At 39.0% G+C, this 17,917-nt stretch overlaps 1 protein-coding gene across 1 annotated transcript; it reads left to right on the top strand.

Moving 5' to 3' along the window:
- The first annotated feature begins 241 nt into the window (after positions 1–241).
- Positions 242–15,727, top strand: LOC124139324 (glutamate--cysteine ligase regulatory subunit-like). The gene is made up of 8 exons (XM_046506316.2): positions 242–317; positions 495–658; positions 4,639–4,704; positions 6,145–6,226; positions 7,661–7,720; positions 10,366–10,565; positions 11,676–11,790; positions 12,818–15,727. Exons 1-8 carry the CDS (start codon positions 257–259, stop codon positions 12,997–12,999), a joined length of 930 nt encoding a protein of 309 aa, XP_046362272.2. The 5' UTR covers positions 242–256; the 3' UTR covers positions 13,000–15,727.
- Positions 15,728–17,917: the final 2,190 nt, after the last annotated feature.

Here is a 17,917-nt window from a genome sequence, read left to right as displayed (position 1 = left end):
TACCCCATAAATGTAAACATATAACTATCCAACGAGTTCCCGTAGTTCAGTAGAACTGTATGGGCATCTTAATTTGGTCACGTATGACGTAAATCAGTTAACACGTGCTAACATTGATCAACCAAGGTTATATCTCGGTCAACACTGGTTCACCTCGGTCGTCTGGAGTTTTTAAATAAAACGCGAGCCCAGAACAACATAACAACATGTACTACATTCAGATCTACTCGGAGTTCTCAGCGAACATCGACAGCAGATGTTCCGATTGCGCTTGGTGATCCTCCTTCCTCCGGACGAGTCCAAATCCTCACGGGGACGTAGGTTTATCTTAATTACGACGCAAAATATTATAATATATATTTTTTGCAAATTCCAGCGTTTATTTTGTAATTCAAAAGTAATGGTATAACACATATTCTTTTGATTTCCTATGTTTGATATGTTGTTTGGGATTTTCGTACTAAATAATTAACCTGTCACCCCTAATGTAATAGAATACAGACCGCCACTTGAGGAAGGCAACAGAACCCAAACAGTGAGAAGCATGGCGGATGATATTCCTGTGTTTCCCAAAGCGGGCACCTTGCAAGTTCACAGTGGTAATATTGTTAATTGGAACAGACTAAAGAGGAAGCCGAATCAGACATCGACGGAGGAGGTGAGTTGTCATTATCGAAAAATGCCGATAAATGTTCTAATGATCAATTTGAATGATGGAACGCACCGTACGAACACTTCAAATCCCATCAGGCCTATGTTGCGTGTAGTGAAAGTGCTTCATCATCTTGAACGACGCATCTAGAATTTTTGTTGTTCAATGTTTGCTTCTAATAGACAAAAAACCTGTTATATATCTGTTATAGTGTATTTCTGTCGTTAACGACACGAAGAGTGTCTGATTGTACAAACTCGATGACAAGATTGTTTCACACCTGTTTAGACGGGTAATTACATTGAAACAACAGTATATTCCTTGATATGCAGGTACGTTATCAGTTAGTTGTAATAACCCAAATCCCACCCCTTTTATTTTAGTCGCAACAGAGTCCATGACTACACGTCCCACCAGTTCTTAATGTACATACTAACATGTAGGCTAAATACACAAAAAAAAACATTTAAGGATTGAAGTTGTATTTGTTGACGTTCATCAGCTGATGAAGACAGTGCCTCACGTGAGCAAATTCCATGATGCGCGTAGCACTTCATGGTAAATGAAAAGGAACCAGACCCACTACTCCTACTACTACTACTAATAGTGCTGAATTGAACAAGTGATGCAATATGTTTCTCTTGAAGTTTTTTCGCTCACAAAGTGCACACTCAAAATGATCATGAAGCCACTGTGCAACCTTATTATTTTCTGACAACCGTTGAGAATAAGTTGATGTTACAGATTCACAGTCTCTCAATTTTCTGTTAGTATCAAGAAGATTATTCCAATCATCCAATCTGCCCCACCCCATCCCCCATGAAAGACTCAGATTGCTGTTCAATATTTCACACAAGTTCACTGTACTTTACATTCATTAAATATATGTTTAGTTATTTATTGTAACAAATATATATAACATCATAATTGTTCCTCCTACCTACGTTGAAACTACGTTTTTTAATGATAATAAACACGTTTCAGTCTCACATACATGACATTGACAATGTTAAATGGTTCAGCCTGACAGTTATTTTAGTATTTTTAAAACTTTAAACACATATCATAGTTTGTCACTGCAAAAAATACCCCAATGTCAGAAATATATTCTCCAGTACAACATTCTTACATTTACTGCTTCAAATTACGAGGATTGTTGCTGGATTGTTAAAAACAAATACTGTTGTGTTTGTGAAACATGTCCGAAGGGAAGTAACTGCGTAGTTCTGTACTAACTGTATAATGCTAATAGAAATAGGGTGGGGTCCGATATATTGTCCCTTATAAATTACATCTACAACACACTAAAAATTATAACAAATGATTGCAGAAGAAAATAAACCTATTCACATCCGAGTATTCGGCTGTATTGATAGTTTTAAGAATAACAGTTGACTTCATCAATGTAACTCAACTTCGAAGAAAATTCTTAAAATAGCAGCTTATGAAATACGCACGCAACCTTTACCCTAAGGTTTGTGAAGTACTCTGATTTTCCCGCTTTCTGCATTAATCAATGAGTTTAGAGATGGGATTTTGAACCGACCCTCTGAGGTGTGGTAAACTAGCTTTGAGAATAATTGCAGGAAGAGTTACCTCCTCTTGCCATGAGCATTGCTACGGGAAGCCATGACGTCATGACGTCATCTGTCCCAAACATTCCATTTGGAGTGACGTCCCTTGGTTTCTACAAACGGTAGAAAATGGCGGCTACGGAATGTCAGTCACTTGAAATGAGCACCCAGAAAAAGTTAGTGTTGGAAAGAAATCCAAACGCGGCTGATGCTGAAAATGGATTGATATTAACGTTCTGTGAACTTTGGGTGTGTGTTTGAGTCATACTACGGCTGCTGTTGACGGGGATTACCGCTTGAGGCGGCGCGGTTGGATTTCCCGAAGCAATACACGGCAGTGTGGAGCTCAGGGATTTCTTTTGGTAAGTCGAAGCTATAACAGAAATGCTCGACTTACCAAAAGAAATCCCTGAGCTCCACACTGCCGTGTATTGCTTCGGGAAATCCAACCGCGCCGCCTCAAGCGGTAATCCCCGTCAACAGCAGCCGTAGTATGACTCTGTTATAGCTTCGAATGGACGCTTCATTTCGACATATGATCTGTCTAGCCTCAAAGCCCACATCATTCAAAGCCTGAATCGATGTCATCAGTTGTCCCTAATGATTTTTAATGTTATTTTTAGACATTGTGGAATTCCCCTAAAGTAGTTCTGTATGACTCTACTCGATTGACAATGTAATCACGTGACATACTGACGTTCATCTGGAAATGAATGACACTCAGCTTGGTAGTGTTCACCTAGGTGAGGTCACCAGCTACTGTCAATATTAGGAAATATAATAGAATTTTCTTCAAGTACATATGAAGACGCAGGGTTATAACTTAACACTAGCGGCCTACCTTTAGAATACAGTACCACAAACTTTTCAAACGCATGACAATACCCTATGATGTATTTTGTTGCAAGTCACACCGGTGAAACAATGCCCTGTGACGTCAGGGGTCAACGAGTGTGCATAACCTCCTCTCATTGATCTATCATCTCTACAGGCAATGTTATTGAATACGCCCAGTGGTCTTGAGAGTTTTGAATATGTGTTTACTAAATAAAGACTGTGGCGGCGTATTTTATAGCAAGCTCTAGTTTACAAAAACACTTTTATTTTATATATATATATATATGTATTAGTTCCCATTTATAACCATTTTACCTTCTTGAATTACGGGGGCAGTCGGGTAGCCTAGTGGTTAAAGCGTTCGGGTTCGATTCCTGACATGGGTACATTGTGTGAAGCCCATTTCTGGTGTCCCCCGCCATGATATTGCTGGAATATTGCTAAAAGCGACGTAAAACCATACTCACTCACTCTTGAATTACGAGAAAATAGGCACTCGTGTGTTATGTGCACCCTTACATATTGGCAATTAAATTCTGGAAAAATATTTCTGTCGTATATAAACATTTCAGGCTGTCAGCATAAACCATGAAATTTATCCTGTAACTGTTTTTTTTCACCAAAATATTATTCTAAAAAGAGCCCCCTATTTCTAATTTTGAGAGCGCCCTGGGCGCTTATTACGTCGAATACGGTATATAACATAAATTGCCAAAAAGAATAAAGAACAAAGCATGGTATTTTTCCTGATAAAACATTGGTTTATCATGACTTCATTTCTTGAGATTTGTATATGAGCACGCAACTTAATGATGTCACATATTTGACGACGTTAGTTTTGAGAGGTTAGTGTCTTGTAAGTTGTTCCCCATGTTGGGAGAGATATGACAACCAGTATTAGGAGAAAAGGTGCAGATAATCAACGTGAGGATTGTGAGAATATGCAGGAAATATCAAACTTGGCCCACCTAAATGGACTTGTCTGACATTGCAGAGAGAATAAGCCACTCGGAGCTGCGCCCCTCATGGTTTATTCTCCCTGCAGTGTTTTGTTATATGATAAGCAACTCCCACCTGTTGTTTCTTTCTTAAATACAATGACTCTACTGTGGAAAGCTTTGACTCAATTAAGAAACATGATGACAGTTGTATCTGACACTCTCTGGCCTTATCTACAGCAAATATCAGTTAACTAAAGATAAAAAGCCTTATATCATGTTAATATATTACATTTAGTTTGACAGTATTACATGCAGTGTTAAATTATCTAGCTTTATAAAAAAAATAAGGCTGATCATGTTCATAGAAGTCCTAATTAAGATAAAATGATCAAAATCCCTTAAGAGCTTCATGAAATGGAATTGGGAATTGAGAGTGATATCATTGAGCATGTTGAGAATAAGTTGTCATGTATTAGATCAAAAGCTGAAGCTCAACCAAAGAAACTTTGTAGTTAAGATGGGGTTTCGAAAAAAAAGGTTGATGATTGTACATTGTCATAATAATATATAAAAAAATTACTGTTGAAGAGTGTATCATGTGTTTAAATTGTCAAAATCATTTACTTTGTTCCAGCTTAAGGAATGCATTGAAGCAGCCTTGAATAAATTTCTGTCTACGGCTGATAAAACTGAACTACAGGTGAGTATTTTTACATTAAGCAAGTAGAATCTAATTTCCTATCCAGGGGCAGAAATAGGTCCCCAGGCTCCCATGCTTATTGTAAGATTTAGTTAAATGAAGATAAGGATGTCTCACTGTATGGTCCAGCTGACTGTGTGGCATTATATCCCACAAGGGTGAATCAGGGCTCTTGCTGTCAACTACTGGTGTAGCCCTTAAATCGCAACAATGTACTGCTCTGCTTTTACTAGCCGACACCTACTTGTAGTACATTCAATATTTTTTACCGACTTAGTTAAATTTTACCAGTACATGGCCTATTTTACAGGTAAATTATTGATAGGCCTGAATGCCTCGGCAAGGGAGATAACTCTGAAGTACACACAAAAACATGGTCCGATTTTACTCATGAAAGGGGCCATCATTTTACATGCTCTGGAACTGTTCAGGAGCTACCAAGGGCAGATAACTCAAGATATACTTAATTAACTGTACATTTGGTAATGGACATTGTTAGATGGTAAGTTTATTTATGTGTTGTTTAACACAGCACTAAGCAATATTCCCAGCCAAAATACGGAAGTCTGGAGCAAGTAAACCAGTGATTGGAATTATGACAAGGACCTACACCATTTGGGCACGTGGACACACAATCAGCTAAATCACCAAGTCTGCATCATTCATAATATTTAATGGAACAGTTTCTGTCTTCTTGTAGGGATGCTGAGTGATTCGTTATCCACTAATTAAGTGCTTCTTACTGGACCATTTTGGTTTCAGGACATTCTAACATGCAGGAGAAGACTTGTTTAAATTTCATATGAACATGTTCTGTACTTGTGAAGATATTTGCTTATGACCATGAATGTACAGTAAACTATGGTTATAACGCACTCAAATGGAGCACTAAATCTAGTTCATTATAAGCATGTATACAGCATATACACAGCAAATTGCCGTGACCAAAAAGACAATTCGTTATATCTGTCAGTTCATTATAAGCATGTTCGTTATAAACATAGTTAACTGTATGTGCATTTGTGGTTTTATTACATGCACTGTATACAGATTCATGTAAGACATAAACCAGTGTGACATGGTTTTTTGACAAAAATGGAGGAGTGAGTTTGGTTTAACGCCGCTTTTAACAGTATTCCGGTTATATCACGGCGTGTCAGCTTACTGTGAGAGGAAAGCCCGAAGTGATGCAGGTCTCAGACGTTTACCACTTCGGTGAAACCCACGAGCACGGGTAGGGTGCTGACAGACCTAGAAACATAATCGGGGCGAACCGGGATTCAAACCCACAATCATAGGTTTCTGGCGTGCCCAAGGGACGCAACTCTGCACAGCGAATCGCGGCACCTTAGATGATTGTGCCCTCGACAAAAATGGAAGTATGTAGTACACCGACAACTTCCCGAGGCAAGGGCGTTAACTGACATTGATTCCTTGCAGTACACCAACGATCTGCTGTGTGTCAACTGCGAATTGAAGGAACAGCTCGGCTATGAAGAGAGAGAAGACCTCAAGATCACTGGTACGTCTTCCCTCCCTACCATGAATACTAGGCTGCTGAACTCATGCTGTTTATGAAGCTGATACCCCGTGGTGTACAAGTTAGATCAGGGCCCCTTTTTGTAGCTCTGTGATACTAAGTTACATACTTTAACAAAGATTTACCCGGGTCCCCTGGACTTGACTGATGGTGTGTAATTGTGCCAGATTTTTTATCATGTTTTTAATCACTGTTTTACCTGGTCCAGACTGAATGAGGTGAAATGAAATGGGGTTTTACATTGTGTCAAGATTACTGCACTTATATGACGATGTGATTGCACATTTTTGTGTATGTATGTGGTTGCTTGTACTAGTCCATCTTCCCAAGGCAAGGGAGTTAACTGACTAAAGTCCAGGGTAAACTGTCCTGCAGAATTCGGTCGATTGCAGCATTTGCAAAGCATGTGCACCGCCAACTCGTTGTGAACAGATATTTTCCAAATCTTTTCATGTTTTTAATCAAGGTGCTCACGCATTGCGTGATGTAAGACCCGTTGTATCACAATATAGACCTTGATTATCGATCAGATCGTCTTGACTGGGCGCCACTGTTTTGTTTCAAGCAAATGTAAGTGATACGAGAGGTGGAATCTGATTGGTCTAAAGGAGAGGCTCAGAAGGGACATAACTCGTAATAGCCAGCCTAGTTCGGCAAGGGTGGAAACTGTACTTTTAAAGTCAGTTAACTCTCTTGCCTTGGGAAGATGGTACTAGTCTGGACTTAGTTTGGTTTAGTAGTGCTAGCCCACTGAGATAACATGCCGTAGTTTAACATGGCTACCCTACGCAGACATAGTATATTCATTCTGAGCCGACCAGTCCCCTTAATGTCAAGCACCAGGCAGGGTAACATCTATTTTAAGTACAATCTTTCAACGTCTTCTGACATGATGGGTCCAGGGATCGAACTGTGCCTCCACTCTCTCAGTAGACACTCTATCCACTGGACCACAGAGCAGTCTACCAGTATGAATTAGTGAGTGAGTATGGTTTTACGCAGCTTTTAGCAATATTCCAGCAATATTACGGCGGTGGACACCAGAAATGGGCTTTACACATTGTACCCATGTCGGGAATCGAACCCGGGTCTTTGGCGTGACAAGCGAACGCTTTAACCACTAGGCTACCCGACCGCCCCCCAGTATGAATGACTTACAGGCTGTTGTGATATAGCTGGAATAGTGCTGACCATGCTGTCAGGTGCAGAACCAACATGCACTCGCTCACTATTATGCAGGCATATTGGTTATGTAAGTTCTTTATACAACATGTACAAGGAAGCTGAATAATAAGTTTGTTTGACCTGTGTTTTTTCCACATTTCATTATGTCTTTCTGGATGGTTTCATGCATTTTCTAAGTGGGGCACATCATGGTTACACCTCTTGTATGTACTAACACATCTTGTCTTTCAGGGAAGCTGTTTTTATCGACTGAGCAGTCGCCGCAAGTTATCAGAGAAACAGTTGATAAGTGTGAGTATTTATGTGTTGAATAACATGAATATATATAGTACTCACCTTTTTGTTGGGATATTCTCAGTGACCAGGTGGTGGATTAATCTTGTTTGGAGATGTGTACAAGTAGGATGTGATTTGGGATGGACCTGATGCATGTTAAGCTTAATTTCATTATGAAGATTTATATATGGAGTTGAGTAGCATTGTTAATACTGATACATTTGAGTGAACTTAGGACTAATTTTGTCATTGTTTGGGAGAGAAGTGATGCTTGTATGCAACTAAGATTAACAACATGTTCAGTGTCTCAAGACAAACACCTGATTTTAAAAATAAAGTGGGACATGTGGCTAAGTGCATTGATCACTGCCGAGAGTGCATGTCTGTGATGCCTGCATTTGATCAGTAAATAAACTGCAGTAAGGAAATACCAGTTTCAACACCTGGAAATACAACAGTGGATCATTACACAATGTTCTGTTACTCTTTGATTTAGAAATTTTCATAAATTTTTATTCCCCCGATATTTTTCATGTTTTAAACTTAGACATTTTATTTACTTCAACATTTGTGCAACGTATAACTTGTAAACTACTGCCTAGAATCTTTCTAAAGAAAGAACATTTTCTATACCAATAGGAGAGGTACAGTGCGAAGTTTGATCTAAATATTTGGATTTTCTGAAAGAAATTCAGCTATGTTTTTTAGTTAAGCATTTGAGAGACCTATAATTTGAGAACTACTACATTGATATTTTTCAAGTATAAACAGAACTTTCTATATTCATGGGAGAGGTGCGGTGTGAAGTTCGATAATATGATTTTTTCATGTTTTGAACTTCAATTTTTTTTTACTTCAAAATTTGTGCGACCTATGAACTTGAAAATAACTTCATGTATTCTTTTCCAACTGTGGGTACAGTTTCTATACCAATAGCAGAGGTGCAGTGCAAAGTTTGATTTCGATATGTGGAACTTTGAGGAAATATTGCCTTCTTCATGTTTTAAACTTCAATGCAGTGTTCCCTCACTATTGCGCCTTTCAATATAGCGCTAACTCGGTTATAGCGCGCAGTAAAGCATGGCTCCCAAAATGTACTTACATTTTGAATAAACTCAAGTTCTACATGAACACGATGTTTTTTTCCTAACCCCCAAAAAACATTAGCAGCTGATCACCATGAGCACACAACACTAGAAATATCAGTCAACAATTCCGAATTGAAGTACGCAATTTATTCCCATTATTGTACTATCTGGTTATAAAATCATGTTCATTGTATATCTGGACTTATGTTTGTGATGGTTCTTATCATTTTAAATATATATCGTAAAAGCTGCAACGAAAATAACACAATATTGGAAAAATATATTATTCCTGATAAAATAAAAATTTCAGATAGATTCAGAGAAAACATGTATACAGCTGATTGCTATTTCTGGCATAGTTTATGAGAAAGTACACTCGTAACCTCTGCATAAAACAATGTCTTGGAGAGCAGGAAATACAATTTAAATGGTAATTCTTCATGTCTATTGATTTTTATCCCCCCGGCATATAATGCAGGGGGATATAGCGATCAGCCAGTCTGTCTGTCCGTCCGTCTGTCCGTCCATAATCATTTCATTTTCCGGGGCAGAATTCGAAAATCATTCAGTGAATTTGATCGAAACTTGGCAAATCTATCAAGCACATACTGAAGTTGTGCCTTTTGATATTTTGGGATTTTTCTAATTTTTATTTTTTTAAATTGTTATGGAATGAAGTTGGACATAGACTCAATTGGGAATGGGGTTCGTTTCCGGGGCAGAATTAAAAAAACATTCACTGTATTTGATTGAAACTTGGCAAAGCTATCAGGCACATACTGAAGTGGTGCCTTTTGAAATTTCGGGATTTTTCGAATTTTTATTTTTTAAAATTTTTATGGAATGAAGTTGGACATAGACTCAATTGGGGATGGGGTTCGTTTCTGGGGCAGAATTCGAAAACCATTCAGTGTATTTGATCGAAACTTAGCAAATCTATCAGGCACATACTGAAGTGGTGCCTTTTGATATTTTGGGATTTTTCTAATTTTTATTTTTTTAAATTTTTATGGAATGAAGTTAAACATAGACTCAATTGGGGATGGGGTTCGTTTCCGGGGCAGAATTCGAAAACCATTCAGTGTATTTGATCGAAACTTGGCAAATCTATCAGGCACATACTGAAGTGGTGCCTTTTGATATTTTGGGATTTTTCTAATTTTTATTTTTTTAAATTTTTATGGAATGAAGTTGGACATATTTATTTTACACTAGGAATCATAAACAACTACTCTTCTAATCTTTCTTTTAAACTGTGAAATGTGCATCGTACATTGTGTTAGGTTGGCAGAGCATGTACTGTTGTGTTGGTCATCGACCCCCTACGACTCCACCTCAGTTTAGCCTCTGATCATCTATAACACTCATCAATTATTTGGACCGCCAAGGTAGCGTTGTTGCGAGGGATCACTGTATTTTTATACCCCCGACCTGAAAGGGCGAAAAACTGCCTTCCAAAGTCACAAAGTATGAAATCCTGGATAAATCCCATCATGTATATCAATTTGTACCAGACTATCACTTCAGCATTTTATGGAACACTTTCCTTTACTGACATATTCCATGCTACAGTATTCCGGGAGCTGCAGACGGTGACATACTTGGAGACGTTGATGTTGGCACTGCCGGAGCTGGATGAGGAGATTACAGTGGAGCAGATCAAGCCCTACTGGGAGGTGATGGAGGAACTGGTGGAAGCAGAGACAGTTCTCTCCCTTGGCATATGTGACCTTGACAAGGCACGACTGGAAGAATTATATAACTGGGCCAAGGTAGGTTGTCTCTCATGGTATATGTGACCTTGGCATGGGTGAATCTACATTGTGCCAAGCTAGGTTGTCGCCTTTGGTATTTGTGATCTTGTCATGGGTGAGTGAAGGTAGTAGGGCTGGGACAGTCCAAATTTACTACCCGGGTACCCAACCCCCTATTACTCTACCCTACCCTACCCTACCCTACCCTACCCTACCCTACCCTACCCTACCCTACCCTACCCGGGTACCTGCTGTAAGTCTTAAGAGATAGGTACAAAATGTACCATAGGGACTAGTTTGACCGTAGCCCAAGATACACAAAAAGAATGATCTGGTCATGCAAACACAGAATTTGACTGAAGCTTTATCTTTATTCAAACATATGAAAGTCAGAAGGATTGTGTGCATAGTGAAAGAGAAATGTGAACATTAGTGACACATGTAAGTGACACATATTAGTGACACTTTAGAAACATTATATAACGTGACTAACCACGGGTCCGGGTAGTCCTGTAGGTATCTGGGTCCAACTCAGCACCCACCCGACCCGAGTTAGCCCCGGAAGGTAGGTTGTCTCCCTTGGTACTTGTGACCTTGACATGGCATGGCTAGAGGAAAACTGGGCCATGGTGGGTTGTCTCCCTTCGTATATTACAACTATACAGGCAGCTTGTTTTCATTGGAAATACAAATAATTGTCCAGCCACGAGTCAGTACCTGAGAAGCACTCTTTATGTTCAACATTGGTTTTGGTATTAGAAATGACCTAGTTTTACCCCAGGTTGAACAATGCAGAACCAATTTTTATATTAGTATTTGACACAACTGCTTGAAAAACTGTAAGGTTGAATGATTTAATGGCATTGAAATGTTAAATGATATTTTGTTCACATATTGCCATGTCTACATCGTGTTTGAATGTGTATTTGTTTGAAAATCTGAAACCAAAAACTTCTGTTGTCTCCCTTTAGCTACTCTGTGTGAGACTTTCTTTCTGCTTGAGACAAGATGGAAAACACAACCATTAAACATATTATTATTCATACACAGGAAAAAAATGCTGCTTTAGATATTCTGGATCTTTTTCATTTAGACTGAAAACTGACTAGTATATATTGGTGGTTGCAGGTGAAGCCATGTGTGAACCAGGTGAATCTGGCGTCATGCTGTGTGATGCCCGCTGATCTGACAGAGTACGCGAAACAGAATGATATCCAACTCCTCACACACAGCGACGAAACAGGTACATGTCGTTGACTTCCCAGTGTGTGACACCTTCATACCCCCCCGGGGGGGAAGGGTGGCCCAATCGTCTAAGGCGCCACAATTTGCTGTGCATAGTTGCGTCCCTTTGGCACGCCAGAAACCTTTGATTGTGGGTTTCGAATCCCGGTTAGCCCCAATTGTTTCTAGGTTTGTCAGCACCAAACCAGTGCTCATGGGTTTCACCGAAGTGGTAAACATCTGAGACCTGCATCACTTCGGGCTTTCCTCCCACATTAAGCTGACATGCCGTGATATAACTGGAATACTGTTAAAAGCGGCTTTAAACTCACTCACTCACTCACTAAACCCTCCGAGTATCATTGCTACCACCAGTGTGCAAGCGGCTATTGCAAGAATCTTGAAATATTTCCCTCTAACCCATGCCATTCTAGTGAATTGGGAACATGTTTATGACTGACTTACTATTTCCTGAATAATTTTTTCGTTTAACTGTTTGTTTGTTTAATCAGATTGGTTAGAGATTGCAGACTAAGGAAATTGCACCCATCATCAACCTTACATTCTCATTTAATTAATTACGTGATAGTTGAAATCAAAAAGGATTTCAAATTGACAAACAATGAACAAAGATACACATTGTTTGGGTTTGAATCCTAATTATTCCTTTCAGCAGAACATTAGCTTTTTGTTTGTGTTTGTTTGGCGCAAGACCAATCAGTTTGGATCTTGTTATCCTTTGTGTTTATTTGCCACAGAATCAATAAAGCGTGCTCTTGATTGTTGTTTGTATTTGTCTTTGGCAAGACCTTTAAGTTTTGATTTTGTTGTTTGTTTGTGTCAGAACTAGGAAAATTTCATGCTTATTTTTTATGGAATTTAGAAGATTTTATTTTCATTATTTGTGTTTGTGGCAGGACCTAGACAGTTTGATGTTTATTGTTGTGTTTGTTTGTGACAGGACCTAGACAGTTGTTTATTGTTGTGTTTGTTTGTGGCAGGACCTAGAAGGTTGGATCTTGATTATCATTTGTGTTTCTTTCCAGAGATCATGCCGGTGAAGACACTACAAGACTCCATTAAGGTGTGCGCGACAGAGAAAGACAGCGAACATTGGGAGCCTGCATGGACACTGCGATACTCTGTCCTTGTCAAGTGTCGAGGAATCGTCAAAACAAAGGGCTACATTTTCAAGGCAAACCGAATCGTGAAGAAGAAATCGCCATAAGATCTGTGTCAGCTAGGGACCTTATTTATGATTTGTACTGGATGTCTTAGTGATTTATGTGGGCTGAAACAAGAATAAGAAATATATATTAAGCACACTTTGCTTTTCATGTACATGGAAATTTTTAGTAACTATATTTGTCATATAATCATGATATAAGCAGGGTTAGATACGACCACTCGTCCATTAGTCAGAGACTTGGGTAAAACTAGAGGAACTAGTTGTATTCTTACAAAATCTAGTTTGTTTACATAATCCGCTCAGGTAGGCACTACTTTCAGTGTTCACAATCATAGCATCGTCCTTGTCTATTGGCAATCGAGTCAGAATTGACCATCGTGGATCTGGACAAACTCCCAGTTATCATCATCAATAATAGTCTTAACATGCCAAACATCAGACCTTTCACATGTTAAGGCATTTTGAGAGATACAAATTACGAACCAGCTTAACAGGACATCGGCAGGATCAGTTTCCAAACCTGCACCTCTGCTAGTTGGGGTCTGTTGCTGAAATTTAAACAGTTTCGTTTGGCAGAAACATGTTCGCAATATTACCTTGTTTCATTTTGCTGCTCTCTGGATATCTTACTGCATTTCATGACATTATGACCAACAGGGCAGAAACTTGATGTCTCATAGACTAGAGTAGCTTACCTTTGATAAAGGGCAAGTACTCTTAACGGACGGACCAATGGATTGCCACAAAATTATTTGTAGACAACTGTCTCTTTTGGACATACTGTAGTTATGCCACTGCCAGTAAAGTTAGTTGTAACTATATTACCTCTTGTCACTGTCTCACTGACTAATCACTGACCTTGTCATGTCATATATGAATGCGCACATTCCAGAAAACCTTGCTATGTTCAGGTACCTATGTGAGAGATGAGTGGTTATTCCTAATCCAGGATATTTACATCCAAAACACACTCGCATTATAACCCTATGAGTTAAATAATATTTGTGTAATTTTCATAATGGCAAGTGAGGGAATTTTCATCTTTTATGGGTCAGGAAATATTAGCATGTACATAGGGGGTTGCCAGAGAAGTGACATGCATTTGGGAGGGTAATAGTTTTTTTTATACATTAATAATCACACTTAATCTCAAGGATCAAGGGATCTCAAGGTCCATGTGAGCTTAGGGCATTGTGTGGCATCTGTCTGTTGTCTCTAAACATTGTTTCGAACTTGCTGAAGCTTGTGAGCCGGAAACAGTGATAGGATATCTAGGACCATAGGAGCTTTACAGAAATAAAATATAGATGTAGATATATGTTTAAGATTGACCAACTAATCTTCTTAGAAAATGTTTAAGATCATCTTCTCAGGATAGAGATTTATCAAGGTTTTTAAACTAAGCGCTTTTGGAAGACAAATTGAGAAAAGTTGTTCCTTTGTTCAAAATTGGGATTTTAAGAAAAATAATTTGTGTTTATGTATTGCAATACAGACCAAAATACATTTCATCTACACTGCGATGTTATCTTCAATTATTTTAATCATGTCGGACATTAGTATCATTGTTCCTATTAAGGAAGGAAAGGGCCAGGTAACATTGATACCTGAAGATTTAAGGGTTTAAACATTTTTTTCATATAAAATGTATCATATGTTATCTTCGTTTCACTTCCTTATTCTTTTGAATCTGTCGCCTCAAATGAGTACTAGACATGGGATGGTGGGAAGTCCCATCATGTCTTTTAAAACATTCTCAGTTAGCATGTGATGTTGTATATCAACCCAAATTATTTTCTTGTTTATTGAACTTAAACATGGCAAAATTAAAATAAGATAATTTGTGATGGTTGAGGATGTTTTTTTATTTTAATAAATAAATAATATCGAGAAGATTAGATATAACCTGAAACCAACCAAGACTACCTTTTTATTAGCTCACCTGGCTGATAGTCAAGTGAGCTCATGTCGTGGCATGTTGTCCGTCATAAACTTTTGCAATTTCGACATCTACTCTGACTTCAAGGCCTATGGAGCTGAAACTATGTATGAATGATCTCCACTATGGGTTCTCTGAAAAGTGCTCTTAGAATTTGGCAGCCATATTGAAAATGTCATTTTGGGCCTGGCCTGCCACCTCATAGATTTTTGTACAAAGGCTAGGTGGAAGCACCATACAATTGTATGTCAGGTGAGCTACTCAGCTTTGTGGCTCTATTCATTTGTTATTTTGGGCAACTTGACAAAGTAAAATATGTTTGTCCTGCCAAAATAAAAGAAGCATGTAAGCTCATGACCTTTGTTTTGTATGTCAGAATTTTCTCAGAATAATAAGACTTTTTAAACCATTTTCATGGACTTAATGCATTGAAATGTGTCACATGGCCATGTGCTTTGCTATTTATTGGGCCACCCTTAATAAGCTCTACCCACTGTGATTGATGCGGCCAATTCGATTTTTTATGTTATAACTACAGAAAATTTATTGACTGATGTCTATCCATGTATGGTGATTAGTGTTTCATTGTACATTGAATCACTAGTTTGTGAAACATATTGTCTCAGAATTGAAGACACACAAGTGGAGAAAATATTAGAATTGTGTGCCTATTTATTGATGGTGATGTCAATCTTCACTGCTTCTGATTTAGCAATGGATGCTTATGTATAAAGGAATATACTAATCTTTTTAAAGTAGCTTTGTCATATTAAAACGTGTACAAGTATTCCTGTGTTTATCATGTGGAGTAAAGAAAATCCAGACCAATGTGTTTGTTGATTTGTATTATTGCATGTTTAAACCTTGGAAAGTGGGTGAGTGAGTTCAGTTTAATGCTGCTTTGATCAGTATTCCTGTTGTCCCATGGCAAGCTCTATGTCTCCAGGGCTGGCATTTCGGTAAACCTACAGTAACCCCTGGACCCATAATGTGCGCAATCTTGAATTACCTGCCCTTGATTTCCTTTAACACTTTAACCACAAGTCAAAGGTCAGCAGCCATTTTTGAACATGACTGGTGTGAACTGGAACATTGTCCTGATGGAGCATAACACCATGTCAAAGTTTTCCCCAACGCTTCTCTTTAATACACTCCCACATAGTTTATAGTTGGCATAAAATTCACCATTCAATGTTCGCCCTGGTAAACAAATCAAAGGTGGCTATTACTTACTTATTGGATCAGGTTGCTTTAAACTTCTTGGTTTTGGGAGACCCGAAGTGTTTCCACTCTTTTGATTGTCAGCTCTGGGGATCACAGAGAGAGGTCGATCCCCTGTCACTAGCCGAGAATGATAACCTTTAGGGTTGCTATTATATAGGGTTAACAGAGCATTAGGGGTGGTGACTGTGTAGCCTTTATGTTATCCAGATGTGAAAATCCCAGTTAGAATTGGTCTTCAGCAACACATTCAACACAAATGGGATGGGTGAACAGGCTCTTTGTCTTGGTTGCTGCATGTCATCGTATCCCAAATGTGTATGTAGATCCAGGCTCATGATGTCGATCGCTGTATTGTCTGGTCAAGACTCTATTATTTTCAGACTGCCGCCATATAGCTGGAATATTGCTGAGTGCAGCGTTAAACAACAAACACGAACAAATAATTGTATCTGATGATTCCAGGAACCGATCATGCACAAACTCTGATGTATGTGGGTGTTCATTAAGGAATGTTTCTATTGACACACACAAGAGGCCTGTTGTCCCCTCTCACATGGAATGTAATGCGCCTATTGTTCAGGACAATGTTATGGACGCCATCAATGTTTTTTTCGTGGTGCTGTGGGTCGACCAAAGGGGGGATCACCTTCTATGCTGAAATTCCTTCACCCATCGTTTATTTGTGGGATATGATGTGACAGCATACCCACAAAGACCATGCAACCAGTCATAATATTCTTTCGTGATTCACCCTCCATGGTAATTTCTTTTATGATTGTCCTATACTCATTTGTGTTCATTTCAATGCTACGGAGTAGCCTACCTCAGAGTCGAGGTCATTCATCAGCAAGTCACTGGATTGAAGCATGCCATGTTGAGAAATCACTGAACAAACAGTTCAATACGAATACCTGTCACAATTAAAAACAACCTCCGTGGTCTAGTGGTAGAGGATCTACCCAGTAGAGCGGAAGGTCGGGAGTTCGTTCCCCGGCCGCATAATACCACAAGACGCTAAAAGATGTTTATTGTTGTTACCCTGTCTGGTGCTCGTCATTGGACTCAGTATGGTGTCTGAGTGGGGTGTTCATGTTAAACTGCGGCATGGTATCTGTGGGCTAGCACTATAAAATCGGCATTAGTCCGGACCAGTAGAAACAGACACACATGCATGCACGTGGCTATAAGTGCAATAATCTTATCGTATAGATACGAGGGGCATTCAATAAGTTTTGCAACTTTGGCATTTTGTGTTTACACAAACAATGTCAACTTGTGGCAGGTGTGACACTAGTCATAACATCAGGGTGACACGAGTCATATCAAGTTCCATGCCACAACACAACAATATGTTAGATGTGATGGCTTCATTCACCAAAGGGTGGTCACAATCATGGATTCTCTCAAACATGAACAATGCGCTGTAATAAAGTTCCTTACCAAGGAGGGATGCAAAGCATAAGAAATCCATGATTGCATGTGTAAATTGATGGGTAAGGATGCTCCTGACTATTCCACAGTTTGCCGTTGGTCTCTACAGTTTAAAAGGGGTAGGGAGTCCATAGATGATGACCTAAGGTCAGGCAGGCCTTCAGATGCCACTCAACCGGAAACCATTGCTACTATAGAAAGAAGAATTTTGTCTGACCGACGAGTGAAGGTATCTGAACTTTCTAGGGAATTTCAGTTGGAACTGTTGGAACCATTATTCATGAGCATCTTGGTATGTCCAAGGTATCTGCCAAATGGGTACCTACAAACCTCAGAGCTCAAGATCGCCATCAGAGAACTGAA

Source organism: Haliotis rufescens, unplaced genomic scaffold (assembly GCF_023055435.1).
Source record: "Haliotis rufescens isolate VD_foot unplaced genomic scaffold, xgHalRufe1.0.p SCAF_8, whole genome shotgun sequence".
NCBI lineage: Eukaryota > Metazoa > Mollusca > Gastropoda > Lepetellida > Haliotidae > Haliotis > Haliotis rufescens.
This window is presented reverse-complemented; position numbering and strand designations above follow the sequence as displayed.